The sequence below is a fragment of the Physeter macrocephalus genome, chromosome 2 (assembly GCF_002837175.3).
Source record: "Physeter macrocephalus isolate SW-GA chromosome 2, ASM283717v5, whole genome shotgun sequence".
Classification (NCBI taxonomy): Eukaryota; Metazoa; Chordata; class Mammalia; order Artiodactyla; family Physeteridae; genus Physeter; species Physeter macrocephalus.
The window spans coordinates 100,153,934-100,171,982 of NC_041215.1; the positions used below are offsets into that span (position 1 = coordinate 100,153,934).

At 40.5% G+C, this 18,049-nt stretch overlaps 2 protein-coding genes and 1 non-coding gene across 10 annotated transcripts in view; all 3 read right to left on the minus strand.

Moving 5' to 3' along the window:
* HECW2 (HECT, C2 and WW domain containing E3 ubiquitin protein ligase 2) overlaps nucleotides 1-18,049 on the minus strand; it is a 410,406-nt gene that overhangs the window by 91,124 nt on the left and 301,233 nt on the right. For all 8 annotated transcript variants that reach the window (XM_055089204.1, XM_028480351.2, XM_024115624.2 and 5 more), the window contains 3 exons: nucleotides 9,594-9,728; nucleotides 6,183-6,285; nucleotides 4,138-4,234 (listed from right to left, as the gene is read on the minus strand). In XM_055089204.1, the coding sequence (XP_054945179.1) occupies nucleotides 4,138-4,234; nucleotides 6,183-6,285; nucleotides 9,594-9,728 (335 nt within the window). The remainder of the gene's footprint in view (nucleotides 1-4,137; nucleotides 4,235-6,182; nucleotides 6,286-9,593; nucleotides 9,729-18,049) is intronic.
* LOC114484392 (60S ribosomal protein L10-like) lies at nucleotides 2,197-2,603 on the minus strand (the record flags this gene model as incomplete). The annotated part of the gene is made up of 1 exon (XM_028480382.2): nucleotides 2,197-2,603. A coding segment is annotated over one exon (330 nt), but the record flags the coding sequence as incomplete, so codon positions are not given.
* Nucleotides 2,634-2,768, minus strand: LOC112062117 (small nucleolar RNA SNORA70). The gene has a single exon (XR_002890563.1). It is a non-coding gene; the product is annotated as a small nucleolar RNA SNORA70 (small nucleolar RNA).

Consider the following 18,049-nt stretch of genomic DNA (forward strand, 5'->3'; position numbering starts at 1 on the left):
CCTTGCTCCTTCATCTTCTGTGTGTTTCTCTGTCTTCTCATTTTGCTTAACTTACTGTGTTTGGGGTCTCCTTTTTGCAGGCTGCAGGTTCGTAGTTTCCATTGTTTTTGGTGTCTGTCCCCTGTGGCTAAGGTTGGTTCAGTGGGTTGTGTAGGGTTTCTGGTGGAAGGGACTAGTGCCTGTGTTGTGGTGGATGAGGCTGGATCTTGTCTTTCTGGTGGGCAGGTCCACATCTGGTGGTGTGTTTTGGGGTGTCTGTGGCCTTATTATGATTTTAGGCAGCCTCTGTTCTAATGGATGGTGTTGTGTTCCTGTCTTGCTAGTTGTTTGGCATAGGGTGTCCTGCACTGTAGCTTGCTGGTCGTTGAGTGGAGCTGGGTCTTGGTGTTGAGATGGAGATCGCTGGGAGATTTTTGCCATTTGATATTATGTGGAGCTGGGAGGTCTCTTGTGGACCAGTGTCCTGAACTTGGCTCTCCCACCTCAGTGGCACAGCCCTGATGCCTGGCTGGAGCACCAAGAGCCTGTCCTCTACACGGCTCAGAATAAAAGGGAGAAAATAAAGAAAGAAAGAAGGAAGAAGATAAAATAAAATAACGTAAAATAAAGTTATTAAAATAAAAAATAATTATTAAGAAAAAAAAATTTTTTTAAGTAATAATAAAAAAACCCCCCGACAGACAGAACCCTAGGACAAATGGTAAAAGCAAAGCTATACAGACAAAATCACACAGAAGCATACACATACACACTCACAAAAAGAGAAAAAAGGGGAAAAATATATATACATAACGTTGCTCCAAAAGTCCACCTCCTCAATTTGGGATGGTCTCTTGTGGACCAGTGTCCTGAACTTGGCTCTCCCACCTCAGTGGCACAGCCCTGATGCCTGGCTGGAGCACCAAGAGCCTGTCCTCTACACGGCTCAGAATAAAAGGGAGAAAATAAAGAAAGAAAGAAGGAAGAAGATAAAATAAAATAACGTAAAATAAAGTTATTAAAATAAAAAATAATTATTAAGAAAAAAAAATTTTTTTAAGTAATAATAAAAAAACCCCCCGACAGACAGAACCCTAGGACAAATGGTAAAAGCAAAGCTATACAGACAAAATCACACAGAAGCATACACATACACACTCACAAAAAGAGAAAAAAGGGGAAAAATATATATACATAACGTTGCTCCAAAAGTCCACCTCCTCAATTTGGGATGATTCGTTGTCTATTCAGGTATCCCACAGATGCAGGGTATATCAAGTTGATTGTGGAGATTTAATCCGCTGCTCCTGAGGCTGCTGGGAGAGATTTCCCTTTCTCTTTGTTTGCACAGCTCCCGGGGTTCAGCTTTGGATTTGGACCTGCCTCTGCACGTAGGTCGCCTGAGGGCGTCTGTTCTTTGCTCAGACATGACGGGGTTAAAGGAGCAGCTGATTCGGGGGCTCTGGCTCACTCAGGCCGGGGGGAGAGGGGTACGGATGCGGGGTGAGCCTGTGGCGGCAGCGTGATGTTGCACCAGCCTGAGGCGCGACATGTGTTCTCCCAGGGAATTTGTCCCTGGATCCCGGGACCCTGGCCGTGGCGGGCTGCACAGGCTCCCGGGAGGGGAGGTGGGGACAGTGACCTGTGCTCGCACACAGGCTTCTTGGTGGCGGCAGCAGCAGCCTAGCGTCTCATGCCCGTCTCTGGGGTCCGCGCTGATAGCCACGGCTCGTGCCCGTCTCTGGAGCTTCTTTAAGCAGCACTCTTAAGCCCCTCTCCTCGCGCACCAGGAAACAAAGAGGCAAGAAAAAGTCTCTTGCCTCTTCGGCAGCTCCAGACTTTTTCCTGGACTCCCTCCCGGCTAGCTGTGGCACACTAGCCGCCTTCAGGCTGTGTTCACGCAGCCAACCCCAGTCCTCTCCCTGGGATCTGACCTCCGAAGCCCGAGCCTCAGCTCCCAGCCCCCGCCCGCCCCGGCGGGTGAGCAGACACGCCTCTCGGGCTGGTGAGTGCTGGTCGGCACAGATCCTCCGTACGGGAATCTCTCCGCTTTGCCCTCCGCATCCCTGTTGCTGCGCTCTCCTCTGCGGCTCCAAAGCTTCCCCCTCCGCCACCCGCAGTCTCCACGCGCAAAGGGCCTTCCTAGTGTGTGGAAACCTTTCCTTCTCCACAGCTCCCTCCCACTGGTGCAGGTCCCGTCCCTATTCTTTTTTTTTTTTTTTTTTTTTTTTACAGGGACAAGAAAGTAGGGTTTATTGGTGGGCATGGGTAGGGACGGGGCAGCGCCAAGGCTCTCACGAGTGCAGGGCCCGCCATTTGTCCAGGGGGCCACGATTAGGGATGTACTTGACCCCACAGCCATCTGGGATGAGTCGCTTTTCTGCCACCATGTTTTCCAATTCATTTGCATTAAACTTAGTAAATCCCCACTTCTTGGAGATGTGGATCTTCTGGCGGCCAGGTAACTTGAACTTGGCCCTGCGGAGGGCCTCAATCACATGCTCCTTGTTCTGCAGCTTGGTGTGGATGGACATTATGACCTGGCCAATGTGGACCCTGGCCACTGTGCCCTGGGGCTTTCCAAAGGCACCACACATACCTGTCTGGAGCCTAGATTGGAGACAGCATGCCAGTCATTAATGTTCACTGGAAAGGGCTGTCTCCAAGGTCCCTTAGGGCAACCCATACAGGCAACAGGCTGCATACACTACCAAGGAGGCTGCTGTTTGCAGCCATTGCGCACCGAGCCCCCATGGGGAAAAGAGCACAGTTGGCTTAACTGGCTGCAATGTAGATGTATTTCTGATGTATTTGTTGGGAGGAAGGTGATCTCCGCGTCTTACTCTTCCACCATCTTGAAGCTCCTCCAAGTTGTAATCACTGGGACAAGGTGGCCATCCCTGGTTTCACATCAACATGATCTCAGGCACAAACCTCCTTGTTTTTCCATTTTGTCTTTAAGTTACTTGTTGAAACAACTGGCCCGCAGTCCCAAGGACTGTCGCGGCTTCGGCTGGTGGGGCCCCTCCAGAGCCGGCAGCCTCAGTGAGGCCGCCCTCCCCTCGGGCTCCGGGGCAGTTCAGTGACGGCGGAGGGAAGAGACCCCGAGCCGGCTACAGTGAGGTTTTAAGAAATTAAATGCTTGAGCTCTATCCCAGACCTCCTGAATTAAATTTCTGGGCAGGGCATGGGAGGATAGAGGGTATAAATTCAGAGAAGGGAGAGGAGTTGGCAGAAGCAAGACCTGGCATTCTGTACCTTATAAAACTCCACAGTAATGCTGATAAAAACAGCTTGACACAACTTAGTGGAGCAATATTTGAGAATCACTGCCATAGGGCAGGATGGCACCATGGGGCAAACATGTTCTTCCTGTCAGTTAAGGTGGCATGTAGACCAAATGGGCTTTGAGTTATGCAGGATTTTCAGCAGAAACTCCTACGTCTTTCCATCTCCACCTCTCTGATGCCTAGCACACCAAAGTTGAGAAATACTACACTAGATCATGAGCCTGAGAGTCCACAGTGGAGCCGAAAGGCTTCAAGGAGGGGCATTTTACATTGAATTTAAAAAGAAAAATCTTGCCAAACATAGAAGAAGAGAAGAGTTGCCAAGGAAAAGGAACAGCATGTATTCAGGAAAGGAAAACTGGGCTTAAAGTGTGATGCACTGAAGAGTTGTTTAGAAGAAAGGGTTCCTGCAGGGGAATGCTAGACTCTGGAGAGGATCAGATTTCTTCCTTGGGTTCCACTGTGTTTTTATTATGGAAAATTGTGAATACCAAGTCTAGGATTTTATAAATCTCAATTCAATAAACTCTATGTTACTTTTGTTTACTCAAGTTACATTCTAATAGGTAGTGTCTTATTATTTTTGTTATAATCTGCACATCTAGGATGCATTCTTGGCTGTGAAATTTTCATATCTCTTTAAAGTTGGTTCCAGGTTCTTTAGTCAGTTTCATTCAGTCCTCATACTTAACAGAGAAAAGGCAGGACTACACTGACCTGATATTAATAACAAAGTATTTGTGTACAAGATGACTTTGTTCAGAATGCCACAAAGCAAGAGTGAATTTCCAAGACAATTACCAGTGTTACTGAAGATTTAATGGTTGGGGCTTATGCAACCTGAATTAAATACCAACATTATGGTTACCTGAGTGAGTGATTCCTGGTAAGATCAGGTTGACGCTCCTGTAGAATTTCAAAGATGTTGGGCTGGCGCAGAAATGCAACAATCTTGTCATTGTAAGCTGAAAAAACATACATATGTAATAATATTTTAAAATCTGTTATTTTATGCACATAAATCCAGACTTTTTAAGTTTTGTTTTTCTGGTTAATATTCCTTGTATTCAAAGTCATAGTTTAGAGCCACTAAAGATGCTTAAATTGCAATTTGTGTCTATCCTGTTATATCAGTATTGGACTTAGATCTGTTAGGTATGACTGACTTAAGCACTCATTAAACTCATCTGATGAGCCATATTTATTATCAAATTGCAAGATGAGATCACCAACAAGATTCTAGATACTGATTGTTTTATGCTACTGCTTACCAAAAGCAACCTTATAAGCAATTGTTAAAAACGGAAAACCATCTTCTGATTAAATGTCAGCCACCTACAGAGGTAAAGAGGTAGAGCAAGAGTTGCTAAAATACCGTAGTTGCCAGCAGCAACTACCAATATGCAGAGGCAAACCATTCCCAAACTCTATGTGGAAATAAATGCCATTAAGCCACAGGGTGGCTCTTTACCAAACCAACTAAACCAACAGCTACAATACAACCAGCATCATCAATTATGTACATAATATTTTAAAAGGAAAATCTATATCTTAGTCAAGGCTGGCTAATGTTTACAGAAATTTTAAATTTAATTAACGTTTACTAATACTCTTAATACTCTTTTGTCAAGAAACTAATTTGCTTACTTAAGATAATTCATCTTGATTACATTTATTTGTAATCAGAAATACAGATATATTTAAATTACAGAACTGAGTGTCTGAATTCTCAAACATCAGAGATTCTAATTCTAGTCCAGTCAATACTCTTGTGCTCATAAATATGATCATGAAACATGCCTTACTTTAACAAAATATCACTCAAAAGAAATATAATTCTCTAGACATTTGCCACTTCAAATTTTAGCTGCATCATGCTAATTTTAGTAAAATGTAAATAAAATAAAAAAATAAAATAAAAAAAAATACTATCTGCTAACATGGAATCCCATTGTCAAACTCAAAGTGTCCCTAACTGCACATTTCACCACATATAAATAATAAAAACATTTTTATAATTGAGGTTTTGTCAGCAGTTTTTACATTCTAAGTTCAGAGACTAGATAACTTTTTAAACCACAATTTTCTAGTACTTTAAAATTCTATGTGCAGCATTTAGTATCATATGAGTAACAGCATAATAAAACATAGACTGTTCCATTTCTACCCAAAGTTTCTTCTTATTCAGTGACTGTCGAACTTTTTAGGACATGGGCACTGCATTATATTTCATGGTAAAGTCTTTCTTGAAAAAGTAAAAATTGTAAAGCAAAACCAGACAAATGGAGAGCTGCTCAAATTTAAGATGAAACAGGGAGCCCGTCTGGCCTCCTGCCAGTCTGTCCACTCCACCTGCCTTAGGGGCTCTAGGTTTGAAAACTGATCTACTTCAACCTCATCATTTTACTAACAACTCAAGTTGTTCTTTAGGCCAACTTGCCTACATTCATTTATTTTTATTTTACAATTTTGGAGACTTTTGCTGTCTTGCATTTGCTACAAAACCCCTTAAGAATGTGCCATCATTGCTTTCTTATTTTGTGAGGCTCACACACCTTTTAAACTCTGTCTCAAGCATTAGATATATACTAAATAAATGCTTGTCCAAATGCCTAATTTAAAATGACCACACAATACAGCTGCCTTAAGAACTTATTTTTCCTTAACTTCAACAATCTAATATAATAGCACTACTCAGGTAAGGTAGAGTAGTAGAAAAAATTCTCATCCTATAGGATTTTACAAGACATAAGTGTTTTGAGACTCAAATCAATTTCTTAGGGATAATGCAGCAGTTTTTCAGAACAGGGCAAATGTAGCAGGCTGACAATAGGGAAATTTGTCAGCAGAGAAGGCATGGCACACACTGACATGAAAAGCAAAGATAAAGATTTCGGGAAAGAGATGACATACCCACTGGAACCATGTCCTGGTACTGTGGCCTACTGACTGTATTGAACGTACTCGACGGCCTGGGAAGAACTGGTGGTCCTGCATGTCGAGAATCTTCTCCTACCTGCAAACACAAGCAGTGTTTTTGTTCTGCACCAAATCCTAGGATACTTTACATCAGTACCCCAAGCCAAGTTGTTCAGAACACTTGATAATAAGCATTGTTAAGTACCAACTGATCAGAAGAGAGGCTAGCTGAAGAAGCTGACACAGGACTCTCAAAAGCTCTGCTTTAGTTGCTGAATTGAGGGGATGGGTTGGGGTATAATGTCCCTGAGAGGGGCCAGGGCAGTAACTGTTCACCAAGTGGTACAGGAGTAGCTCAAAATGCCTACACCTCTTGGGGATGTAGATTGCTGAATACCTGTTCCTCAGGAATAACTTCTACCTGACAGAACACAAACCTGCAAAAATACAATCAGAGAGAACATTTGGGTGGTACAAAATTCATCAGGCAGTGCCAGGATATACCTTCTTTTGGCCAAGGCAGGTCAGGGAATTCCCTGCCTCAGCAGAGGAGGGGATGAAGAGCAGCAGTCTTCATGTGGGTTTCCGAGTTGGATATTATCTCCTCAGAAGCAATTTTACATGCCTGTTAGAGCACCCAGTACAACAGCTCTTTCTGGTTTGAACCTCCCACACCAGAAAGCTATTCACAGCAGGTGTGGAGGAGCTAAATAGGGTTGCCCCAACCTGAATTAGTTATGTACTGATTATAGACTTAGAAACTCATACATACAAGGAGATAAATAAAAACGCCAATTAATAGTCTTACCAGAAAACTCTAACAATGCTTTAGCTTCTGTTTTAGCATTCTTCCTCCATACTACAGAAGTCTTTTAAGACAACAGTAGTAACAGTCGAAAAAGAGAGTAAGAGAACAAAAGGCAAAACAACCTCCTGGATTTATAAATTGGTGCTTTTGAAATACAGTTTCTACTCCCACCCATTCAAACCCTCACAACCATTTTATCATACTGCATCCGTTAGGTGTTCAGTGAGGGTTTTTCTAAAGGCCCTAAAGCTGGAAATATTGTCCCCACCCTCGACTGCTTGTTTATCCTTCAAGAATCTTCTCACTCATTCTTCAATGTGTAGTTCAAACAGCCCCTCCTCGATGAAGCCTTCCCTTCCCTTCAAGCTGACATTAAATGTCAGCTTCTCTGAGCACCCACAGCACTCGGGGTACATTTCTAAAGCAGCTGCCATTATTAACAGTCTATAAAGCATTTTTAGCTTGTATTGTTATTCATCTGGATTACGGTTAGTTTTATATATTCTCTCCTTAATAAGAACACAGGAACATACATTATTTACTTGTATCCCTCACACCAACCACGTTTCTACACTACAGGTGTTTAGTAAGTATTCATTTGTTGGATGGAAAAGATACCAAAATTTCTACTACCTGGAATATTTGCTAAATAAGTCTAAGGGAATGGCTAGGAAGACTTGTGAACGTAACTAGAAATTTCCCACTCTGCTTCTCTTGAGTTATTCGCTCTGAGAAATGAAGTCAGCCCCTCTTGGGGGAGATTCGATTCAATCATTAAGTATACCCTGTCAGTCACCAAACTTATCATTTCAATCTACCAACATATACTTTCCCTCCTGTCAGTAAGTTGCCTTGTGTCATCATTTCCCAGAACAGCCAAAGGTCTTCTCCTTGACACCCTGCTTCTTCAAACCAGACCATTATCAGTGGGCATGCCGCGATAAACGTGTGTATTACTGCAGGATGTGCGTGCTTCCGACAGCTGGGCCAGAAAGCACATTCCCCTCAAGGGTTTAACAACGCTGAGACTGAATGCTGCATCTTTATGGGGTCGTCTCTGTTCCACTGCTCAGTTTCCGTCAAAAAGAAGAAGTCCACATTCAAATTTTAATGTGTACCTTAGTATTCCTACTGCTAGACCATGAAAATAATTCGAGTTCTGAGGCAGAGGAGTTGAAAGAAAATGTAAGTATAGCTACTAATCTCATGCATGTAGTCCTGATCAGACTGAACAGCCAGCGTCATATTGTGAAGTCAATTAAGGCAAGCATCTAAAGTGCACTGGTTGCGTGATAAAACCAGGCAGGGCCCTAATATGCTACATATCACGCACAAGGTCCAAAGGTGAGAGGTCTGTTCTGCTTTTTAGATGAATGCTATTAGCATCATCCAGTTCACCACTAATGTTTTATATGACAGCCAGGTAGAGATTTATTAGCTACTCATAAAACATGAATATTTTTGTGCATACCTCATCCTGCAATAGATTGATATATCATTTTTATGTGAGCTTCTTGTGTGTACTCTTCTATGTCTTCACTTACAACCAGCAAACACACATAATCATTAGAGCCAGTATGTAAATCATGAGGGGAAATTCCAAGAGTGGAATTTTGATGAATCAAATCCAGTTATTTATTACATTCATAATCTTTTCTTATAATAGAAGCTACAAAAATATTTGACATACGCTATAATACTGAAAATATGATATGCACATAGATGGAACGTGGAAAAGGCATGCAGGAAAAGAATCTTAATTCTTCTTGTCTAAGGGAATTTTTAGAAACAATGTATATCAAGTGATAATATATGACATTCAAAGCGTAAGTCTGTACTAAGGAGAAAATATGTGACCTAAAACATTCCCCTTTTATTTATTTAACCTGCTACAGAAAAAGGGAAATAGGAAGAGATTATTTCTTTTCTTTTTCTTTTCTTTTTCTTTATTTTTTTTCCTGGTTAGATTATTAGAGAGCCCTCATGTGGTTACCATGGGACACTGCAAACTAGCAAAGTATAATAGAGTACGGTACAGCTTTTAGTAATTCTTAATGCCACCCATTTTCTCTGAGCACTTAAGAGTACATAAATCAACCCTCATACATATCCTAACTTTAAAGAATATTAGTGAGGATGCCACAACCCCATAGCATTGGCCGAAGATTTTAATCTAATCCAGCAATCCTCACTTAAGAAACTTCCCTATCTTTAACCTAATTTTAATCCCCTAAAAAAGTTACATTCATTTCTTCCTATGAAGCTGCTCTTAGGTATGCAAAAGGGCTCATCATCATCCTCTTTTGAACACTGTATTGCATTATGAATTCCCTCTCACCATCCACTGAATTTTTTTTTCTAAATCTCTAATTTCTTCAACCTTTCCTCACATGCCCTACCTTTTAAACCTGTAATTTAGGCTCTATGAGTTTCCAGAGAAGCCCCGTTAACATTCCAACACTTTCAGCCTCCAAATGATAGTCTCTTAAATCAAACTAGAAAAACAAAACAATAAGAAAGAGCCAGCACGATTCCATAAACCCCACATCCCGTGCTTCTATCAGCCAACAGGTCGGTCGCTAAGGCTCGGGACTCACCTCGCCTGCGCTGTGGCTGCGCTGCCTGGTCAGGTGCTGTCGATGCACCAGCGCGCTCGTGGGTCTGCTGCTCTGAAGCGGGAGCCGGGGATCGATGAAAGTGGTGGTACGCGAGTTGTGGTCGACAAAAAATGCCTAGGAAGCAACCCACTCAGTCAACACTCCGTACATGGCACACACCTGTCTAGCGGTCCTATCATTTCACACATGCAGGGAAAGACCCACTTTGGAGTAATAACCTTCGCTCCATTTTCTCGTTAATTTCAAATCTTCGGGAGAATTTCTCCTTCTTCCCTCAGGGCAGACCAGAAGAGAGGAAGCAACGCTTAGATTGGATGCAGAAAGAAGACAGCAGGAAGGAACATTGTTCCTGGCTTTAGGAAAGAAGCCCCCTGAATGGGCATTTGGGCTTCTCTTAACTGATGCTCTTTGCTCTTACTGCTATCGATTATTACCAAGTTTTTCTTTCAAACATCATTGACTTCTCTTTTCCTTCTATGTAATCAGCTACCAAGTCCTCCCCCATTTTCTGATTATAGTGTCTCCTCTATTCGTCCCATCCCAGCCTATCATCAATCCATTATTTCAGGGCTTTCTCTTAAACATATAATTATTAATAGTTTCTCAGTTGTTCCACATCTCTACAACCTTATTCACTGAATGGCACCTCACTATCAGAATTTTTTTTTCTAAAAACTTTGACTACATTTCCACTCCAATCCAAAACCTCTAATGGCTACCTGTTATCTATAGAAAAAACATTCCAACCCTTTGGTCAGTTTTCCAAGACTCTTTACAATCTCCTTCTTACTTCCTTTCCAGTTTGGTCATTGATCACACACCCAGACAAATTCTATCACATACACTGACTCAGGGCAAGACACTTAAGTTCTCTGGGCTATAGATTTCTTATAAAAACATGCCTCCTTCATTCATAATAAACATTTCTCCACCATAAAGTGATAGGAAGGAGGAAACCATGTCTGTCATGTTTACTGCAGAATCCCTTGTGACATGAAACCACGAATGGGCATAAACCATTTCCCTCAGTTTTGCAGTAAGGATTGCATGTAATGTAGAAAGGCCTTTAAAAATTGTTTAATTCTAAAACTCAATGCAAGTGCTATTTTTCATTATCATTAGGAACAAAATGGTGTTAAGTTTGCAATGTAAAATTCATTCAAGGCAATAATGAAGCCCATTATCTCAAGGATAATTAGAAAATATAAGTTTTCCACGATCAGATAAAGTTAATTAGGTCAAGATAAAAGGGACTATTAGGAGAGCCTGGAGACTCATTACTGATAAATGTCAGGACACATGATATATGCCAAATAACCTAAGCAAGAAAGAACTGATGGAGCTCTGTTAACAAAGTACCTTAAAGACTAGGAATGAATGCATCTAGGCAAATCCCAGGGGGAGATGGTATATTTATGCTGATTAAAAATTCACCTTTCCATTAAGAAACAAAATGTTCTGTAGATAATCAGGAAGCAGAGCAAAATAATTTGTGAGTAGCTCCCAAATAGGGGGAAAAATAACTTCTTTTAAAAAAATAACTTTAAGCAGAATGTGCACTAGAAACAAAGCAGAGAAATGGTCAGAACAAGAATCCTTGTCTGTCCCTTCTCTCAATATCCAATTTCCAGGTACAAAGACTGGATTAAATGGAAGTCTTGTAGGACGGAGTCATCAACCTCACATCCCTGGGTAATGCTCCCTTTTCCATAACCTATCAGGTGGAAGATCTTTCTTCTCTGATCTTGTAAAAACGTACACCAACAATAAACCCTACACAGGCTTGTATTGGCAGGCTCTGGTCTCAAATGTGACACTAGTCCCCGTTTGATTTGAGCTTCTAATACACTTGTATGTATATTATTTCTTCCACTATTTAAAATGTCATAAAATAGAAATTCATTTTTTTAATATACATTTCAACATAATAGGTATTATAGTCAATTTAATATTGTCTTTATGTATATTAAGATTAAGCTCTTATTACTACAACAATAATATTAGCCATGTCGTTTAAGGGGAAAATACAAAGAGTATGAAAATAGAATTGCCTATTTACCTAATTTCTTAGGAATGTTTTGAAGGAGCAGGTGGTCATTTAGAGGTAAAGATGAATCACTTGTAATTATAAGGACAAATGGGTGTGTACATCTAGGTCAGTTGTGATTTACATGGAGTGTCATAGTATAATCTGACGTTCAGAGGCTTCTCTAAAATCCATTCTATAAAAAATTATACTGTAAATGCCTTCAGGGTAGGGACTCTTTCTTACTCACCCTGTTCTCCCCAATAACTTTTAGGGCTGCATCTGGGAGAAAGAGAGTGCTCAGTAAATAAACTGCCAAAAACTCGAATAGCAGACTCCTGACCAAAATACAGGAAGACAACTGACAATGAACTAACCAAGTATTAAACGTCACATTCTTTTACGTAAGCATAGAAATACTGAAAGATTTGAGAAAAATACATGAGAGAAGTGTGTGTGTGTGTGTGTGTGTGTGTGTGTGTGTTGGGTGAAAAGTGTGGAGAGCCGAAGACTATAATACCACAAATAGGATAAAAGGTTTTAAAACACCTCATGTGGACATGGATAAACTATCAAGTTAAAATTTGAGAAGTCCGAGACAAAGTAGTGATTAAATGCTTGGGATCTAGAAAAAGACAAGCCTGCGTCTGAGCTCTAGCTCCACCACTTACTAGTGACATAACATTGGGCGAACTACTTAACTTTTTCAAACTACAACTTCTTTTCTGTTAAATAGCTATAATAATGCCTACATCAAAGGAAGATAAAATGAGATGGTTCATAAAAATTTTTGAACATTGTACCTGAGACCCCTTAAATGTGAGTTAATATTATTATTACTAATAGTAAGAGTATTAACTTCTGAGACATTTTTCTAAGGATTAGAGTGTTTCTCCCTGCAGCCCATAAACAAAGCTCAAAAAAAAAAAAAAAAAAAAACGAGGAGAACCAGTGAACCCACACTTCCCAGGCTCCTTGTAGGTACGTATGGCCTAGATTAAGTTCTGGTCAATGAGATGTAAACAGAGGGTCACATGATACTTCTGGAAAACTCCTTTCCAAGGAGATTTTTACAAGGTAAAGCCCTCCTTCTGTACTTCATCCATTCTGCTCCCTGAAACAAAGATGTAATTGCCGAACCCCAGCAGCCATAACGAACCCTGAAGATGAGGGATGGCTGAATAAAAAGCCGTAAGGAGCCAAGGCTCTTACAACTTAAGAAACCACCTTAAGAGCCCTAGACTGCCTATCTCTGAACTTCTTTATGTGACAGAATAAAATCTTGTATAGTAAACTTTGTATAGGTCTCTGTCACAATGCAGCCAAACCAAATCCTAATTGATGCACTGAAGTCAGCAAAGAACGCATAAGCCGGCCACCACCGTTATAAATAAGGATTTTCATTATTTCATAAATAATGATTTCTCATTATTGTTCACCTTTAATACAGTTGGGTAACAGTCCGAGATTTAAGAGAAATGTAGAGTTGGGAAAGTATAAAGCTGAGATTTGAATCCATCTTTCTGACTTCAAAGCCCAGTGAGCAGTGCCTCTTTCCCCTCCCTCTCCTTTTCATAGTTCTCCTCTTTTTCTTCCATTCTTTCTGCCTCCTATTTTTCCTTTTGATGTTCTTCCCACTCCCCTCACATAGTACTTGATTTTAGAAAAGTATTTAAGTATTTATTGAATAGGCCGACAATAACTGTCACTCAGAGCGCTGGGCGTCACCACTGTTTCAGCACTGAAAAGGTTGCTACTGATGCTGGACAGCAAACTGTACGTCCTCTGCACAATCTGTACGGCTCCCCTGCTGGAGGCTGGGCTGTGGGTGGAGCATAGGTGCTAATTTGTATTCCACAAGAAGCTCAGTTTCAGAGTAAATGGAATGTGTATACTGTTTACATGTGCTTTTTAAGTCTGCCAAGTACTTGGGGGAAAAGTCTCAATTAAGACCACTATCGAAACCACGCAGCTAGCACACTAGCGCTAGCCGAGGGCAGCACGAAGAGGCAATTCCTTGGCATGTGCTTTGGCTCTGCTCCGTTCCCTGTGTGACCCTGGAGAGGCTTCCTTGGTGCTTTGCTATATCCACGTAAAGGAGATGATTGAGGTCACAACTGAGTTGTGGAAGATGTATTCTACTTTAAAACAAAGATCAAAGCATAGAAAAAATACAGTGCAAATTTTAGGCTTGCCATTTCTATTTGTGACGCACAAATCGATTTTGTCACAAAAGTGGATCACTTTCCCATAGGATGTCCTAACTAGTTCAAGCCAGTAATGAAGTTGACCTATTCCTTTTTTAAAAAAAATTTAATTTGGGTCACCATTTTATTCTTTTATGTCACCATTCTTGAATAGCCTGCCTTTATTTATGAAATTGTCTACCATGTATCAATAAGTATTGTCTGAATAAACAGTATGTTGAGAAGGCAGACCACATTAAAAAAAGCAATTGTAGCAAAAAAGGAGTCTTTTTCAGATTGGCCACTAGCAAAGCGAATTTTGAACAACATAGATTCCCTACTGTTAAGTTTCATTAAGGAAATTCACTCAAGCTTCCCAGTGCTTGACCAACTAGGGCTAACAATATAATCAAAAACTGAAAGGATGGCAAATACCCAAATTCAAATCTCATTTTAAAAACTTCTACCCTTTCGCTGCTTCAGGGCATGATCAGAGTCAGAAAATATGGGCTGGATGGAGCCAAGTGGTATTTTAGTGAGGCCAAACAAAATACACTTCTCTCTTTACACAATTCTTTTTTTTAAGCTTCTATTATTTTAAGAAAAGAAAAAGCCATCAGTATTTGTGAAGAAATACCAACCTCAGGCTCAACAAATCTAAGTTACAGAAGTTTGAAATTGTTTCCACTTAACATTTTGCCAAACCAGGAATCCATATTAAAAGACCATGTAAACAAAATAAAACAAAAAGCACTTGTAACTATGCTACAGAAAGACATCATCAGATCTTCTTTCTTTCTCTAAAGAGCTATGGAAACAATGAAAGAACAATAATTTAAAAGACAGCAGCACTGCATATTGAATCTGTTCTAACTTCTAGTTTCTCAACTCTATAAAGTCTTAAAATGCTCAAAAAGTTCATTGTAATCTACTTTAATTTTTATAAAGATTGTAATTTACTCACGCATTCTCTCCCTTCCGTAATATAAATCTCAGCTCCTGGTCCCCTCTCTAGTATTTCCACAATTATAAGAATAAACATGCTATCATTTTCTCTACATTATATCCCAGACAGAACTCCGTTACCAATACTGGAGATGAAAAGCACTGAATAGTAGAGTTTATTGTAACTAAAAAAACAGTCATGCTAACATTTTCTAACATTTGGTTCATCTGAAGGAGTGAGTGGTCCCAAATATCTCATGACATCTATCAATAACAAAAAAGTTAAAGAAGGTTATTTTGTTAAACTGCCGTGATCAGAGATCTAAAGTTGCTAGGAGAGAAAACAGGGACACATGGCACCGTGGATAAGTAAAACATCTCCAAAACTTCAGATGTAAAATGTTAGCTAAGGGGGCGGTGGTATTTTACGTATTGGGAGTAGTGGTATTTAGGTGTTAGAAGTATAATATAGGGGAACCAGTGACATGCTGGGGATGGCCTGGACCAGCTTACAGGAGGTGATGGTGAAATCTCAAGGAATTCTCAAGCTGGTTGATGATGATGCTGGCAGCCTGAAATTGGCTGTGGTGGGAGAATTTACACCATGGAAAATGGCAAATGTTACAGATCAGCCCTCCTCCCCACCGCCCCTGAGGAGCTGGTTGCCAAGCATTTATCAGCACGTCACTGCAGAAGACCAAGGATGGAGTTATCCAAATCAGCACATTTCAGGTAGAATAGAAGGGCATTGCCATGAAATTTTAAAATAGTACTCTACATTTTTTAAAAAGATTAGTGCTGGTCAGAGGACAACTGTTTAAAGATAAAAGGCAAAGGCCATCTTCATACTTGGGCAATTCCTTCAATATTCCATGAGTTTAGCATTTTACTCAAAAATACATTCACAAAACCAACCTCTGCTTTATTCTCTCATCCTGAAAGGTATACTGCCCTAGAAGGATTCTTCACCTCTGCCTCTATGTGTGGGTTACTTTTTGGTCTAACAAGATTGTACCCCCTGAAAAATAAGCAAGAGATATTCTAAAAACTATGTGTTATTTATAAATTTAGAGTTTAATTTCATCTCTACCTGGATTGCTGTGTAACTGGAGGTGATTAAACCAGATAACCACCACAAAGAGGTATTAGTTGTTTCAAAGCAATTAAAGAGACGTGTCACAAAAATAATTAATATAGTGCTCTAATGAATGAAAAATATATTTTTCAAAGTGTAGAACTTATTCTGTTAAGAGACTTTTGGGATTCACTTGAAACCTCCAAATATTAAGTTGCATTTTACTCATTAAGATGAACCTGACCTAATAAACTGTGGCCATCAGCTTCATGTGGGATTGAAACCAAAGTCTATGTCATCACAGGGGCAACTTCTACAGCCACATAAGCTATTAGCATCTGGTAGAATGAGAATCCTCAAGTAGGCTCTGACTGTGGTAACTTTCACTGTACAAATATTTGTTCTCTTCTAAAAAATCTATCCTCATAACCATAACTCCTACTTGCCATGGTCATCGAAGTTGAATATTTGGACCATACTGATACTCAAATCCGCAATGTGACACCCAAAGTCACAAACCCCTAGAGTTACAAAGCTTGGCTTTAGAGATGGATGTCCATGTAGCTGGGTGATACTATAGCAAGTGTTTTTTGTAGGGAAAAACACAAGAAACTATGGGAAAAGACATTTCACTTTAAATAAGGAGATGGTTACCGTTTTACATTTTCATTTAAAGAGCCCATGACATTTATATCACTTTTAAAGTTCAAAGTTTCAGTTTAGGCTCAAGTAGAATGATCTGGAGAAAGCACCCTGTGTTAATACTGTTTGAGAGTACAAAACAAAGAGGCAGGAAAAAAGTTATCCCATATTTAACATCTGAAAGGGGAGTCAAAAATAAACACTTTTCTTAAAAATTAAACCAAATGCTTAAGCCCATTATATAAACTTATAAATAAGAAATATCAAGCTTTGCAATATTTTTCTAATTGTCCATGTCATTTTGTATCATTCTCTCTGTTATCCTTAACCCTCTGTAGTGGTGCTTCCACTGATTTTACTCCATTGATAATGGTCTGTGATTGTTAATTTTATGTGTCAACTTAACTGGGCCACTGGGTGTCCAGACATTTGGCCAAACATTATTCCGATGTGTCTGTGAGTGTTTCTGGATGAGATTCACCTTTCAATCAGTAGACTGAGTTAAGCAGATCACCCTCCCTAATGTGGGTGGGCCGCATCCAATCAACTGAAGGTCAAAAGGCTGAGTAAGAGGGAACTGCCTTGGCCTGACTGAGTTGGGACACTGGTGCTTTCTGGGGTCTCAAACTGCTGGGTTTTGGATTGGATCTTACACCATCAGCTCTCGTGTGTGTGTGTGTGTGTGTGTGTTAGTGTGTGTGTATGTAATACAGGGTCTCTCAAAATGTTCCCATTACTTCCTTTTTTTTTTTTCTTCATTTTATTTATTTATTTATTTTTGGCTGCATTGGGTCTTCATTGCTGTGCGCGGGCTTTCTCTAGTTGTGGCGAGCGGGTGCTACTCTTAGTTGCAGTGCGCAGGCTTCTCATTGCTGTGGCTTCTCTTGTTGTGGGGCACAGGCTCTAGGCATGCGGGCTTCAGCAGTTGTGGCACATGGGCTCGGTAGTTGTGGCTCGTGGGCTCTAGAGTGTAGGCTCAGTAGTTGTGGCACACAGGCTTAGTTGCTCCACGGCATGTGGGATCTTCCTGGACCAGGGCTTGAACCCGTGTCCCCTGCATTGGCAGGTGGATTCTTAACCACTGCACCACCAGCGAAATCCTTTTTTCTTTGTTTTGTTTTTTTATACATCTTTATTGGAGTATAATTGCTTTACAATGGTATGTTAGTTTCTCCTGTATAACAAAGTGAATCAGCTATACATATATCCCCATATCTCCTCCCTCTTGCGTCTCCCTCCCACCCTCCCTATCCAACCCCTCAAGGTGGTCACAAAGCACTGAGCTGATCTCCCTGTGCTATGCAGCTTTTTCCTACTAGCTATCTATTTTACATTTGGTAGTGTATATATGTCCATACCACTCTCTCACTTCGTCCCAGCTTACCCTTCCCCCTTCCCCCTCCCCATGTCCTCAAGTCCATTTTCTATGTCTGCATCTTTATACCTGTCCTGCCCCTAGGTTCTGCAGAACCTTTTTTTTTTTTTTAGATTCCATATATATGTGTTAGCATACAGTATTTGTTTTTTTCTTTCTGCCTCACTTCACTCTGAATGACAGACT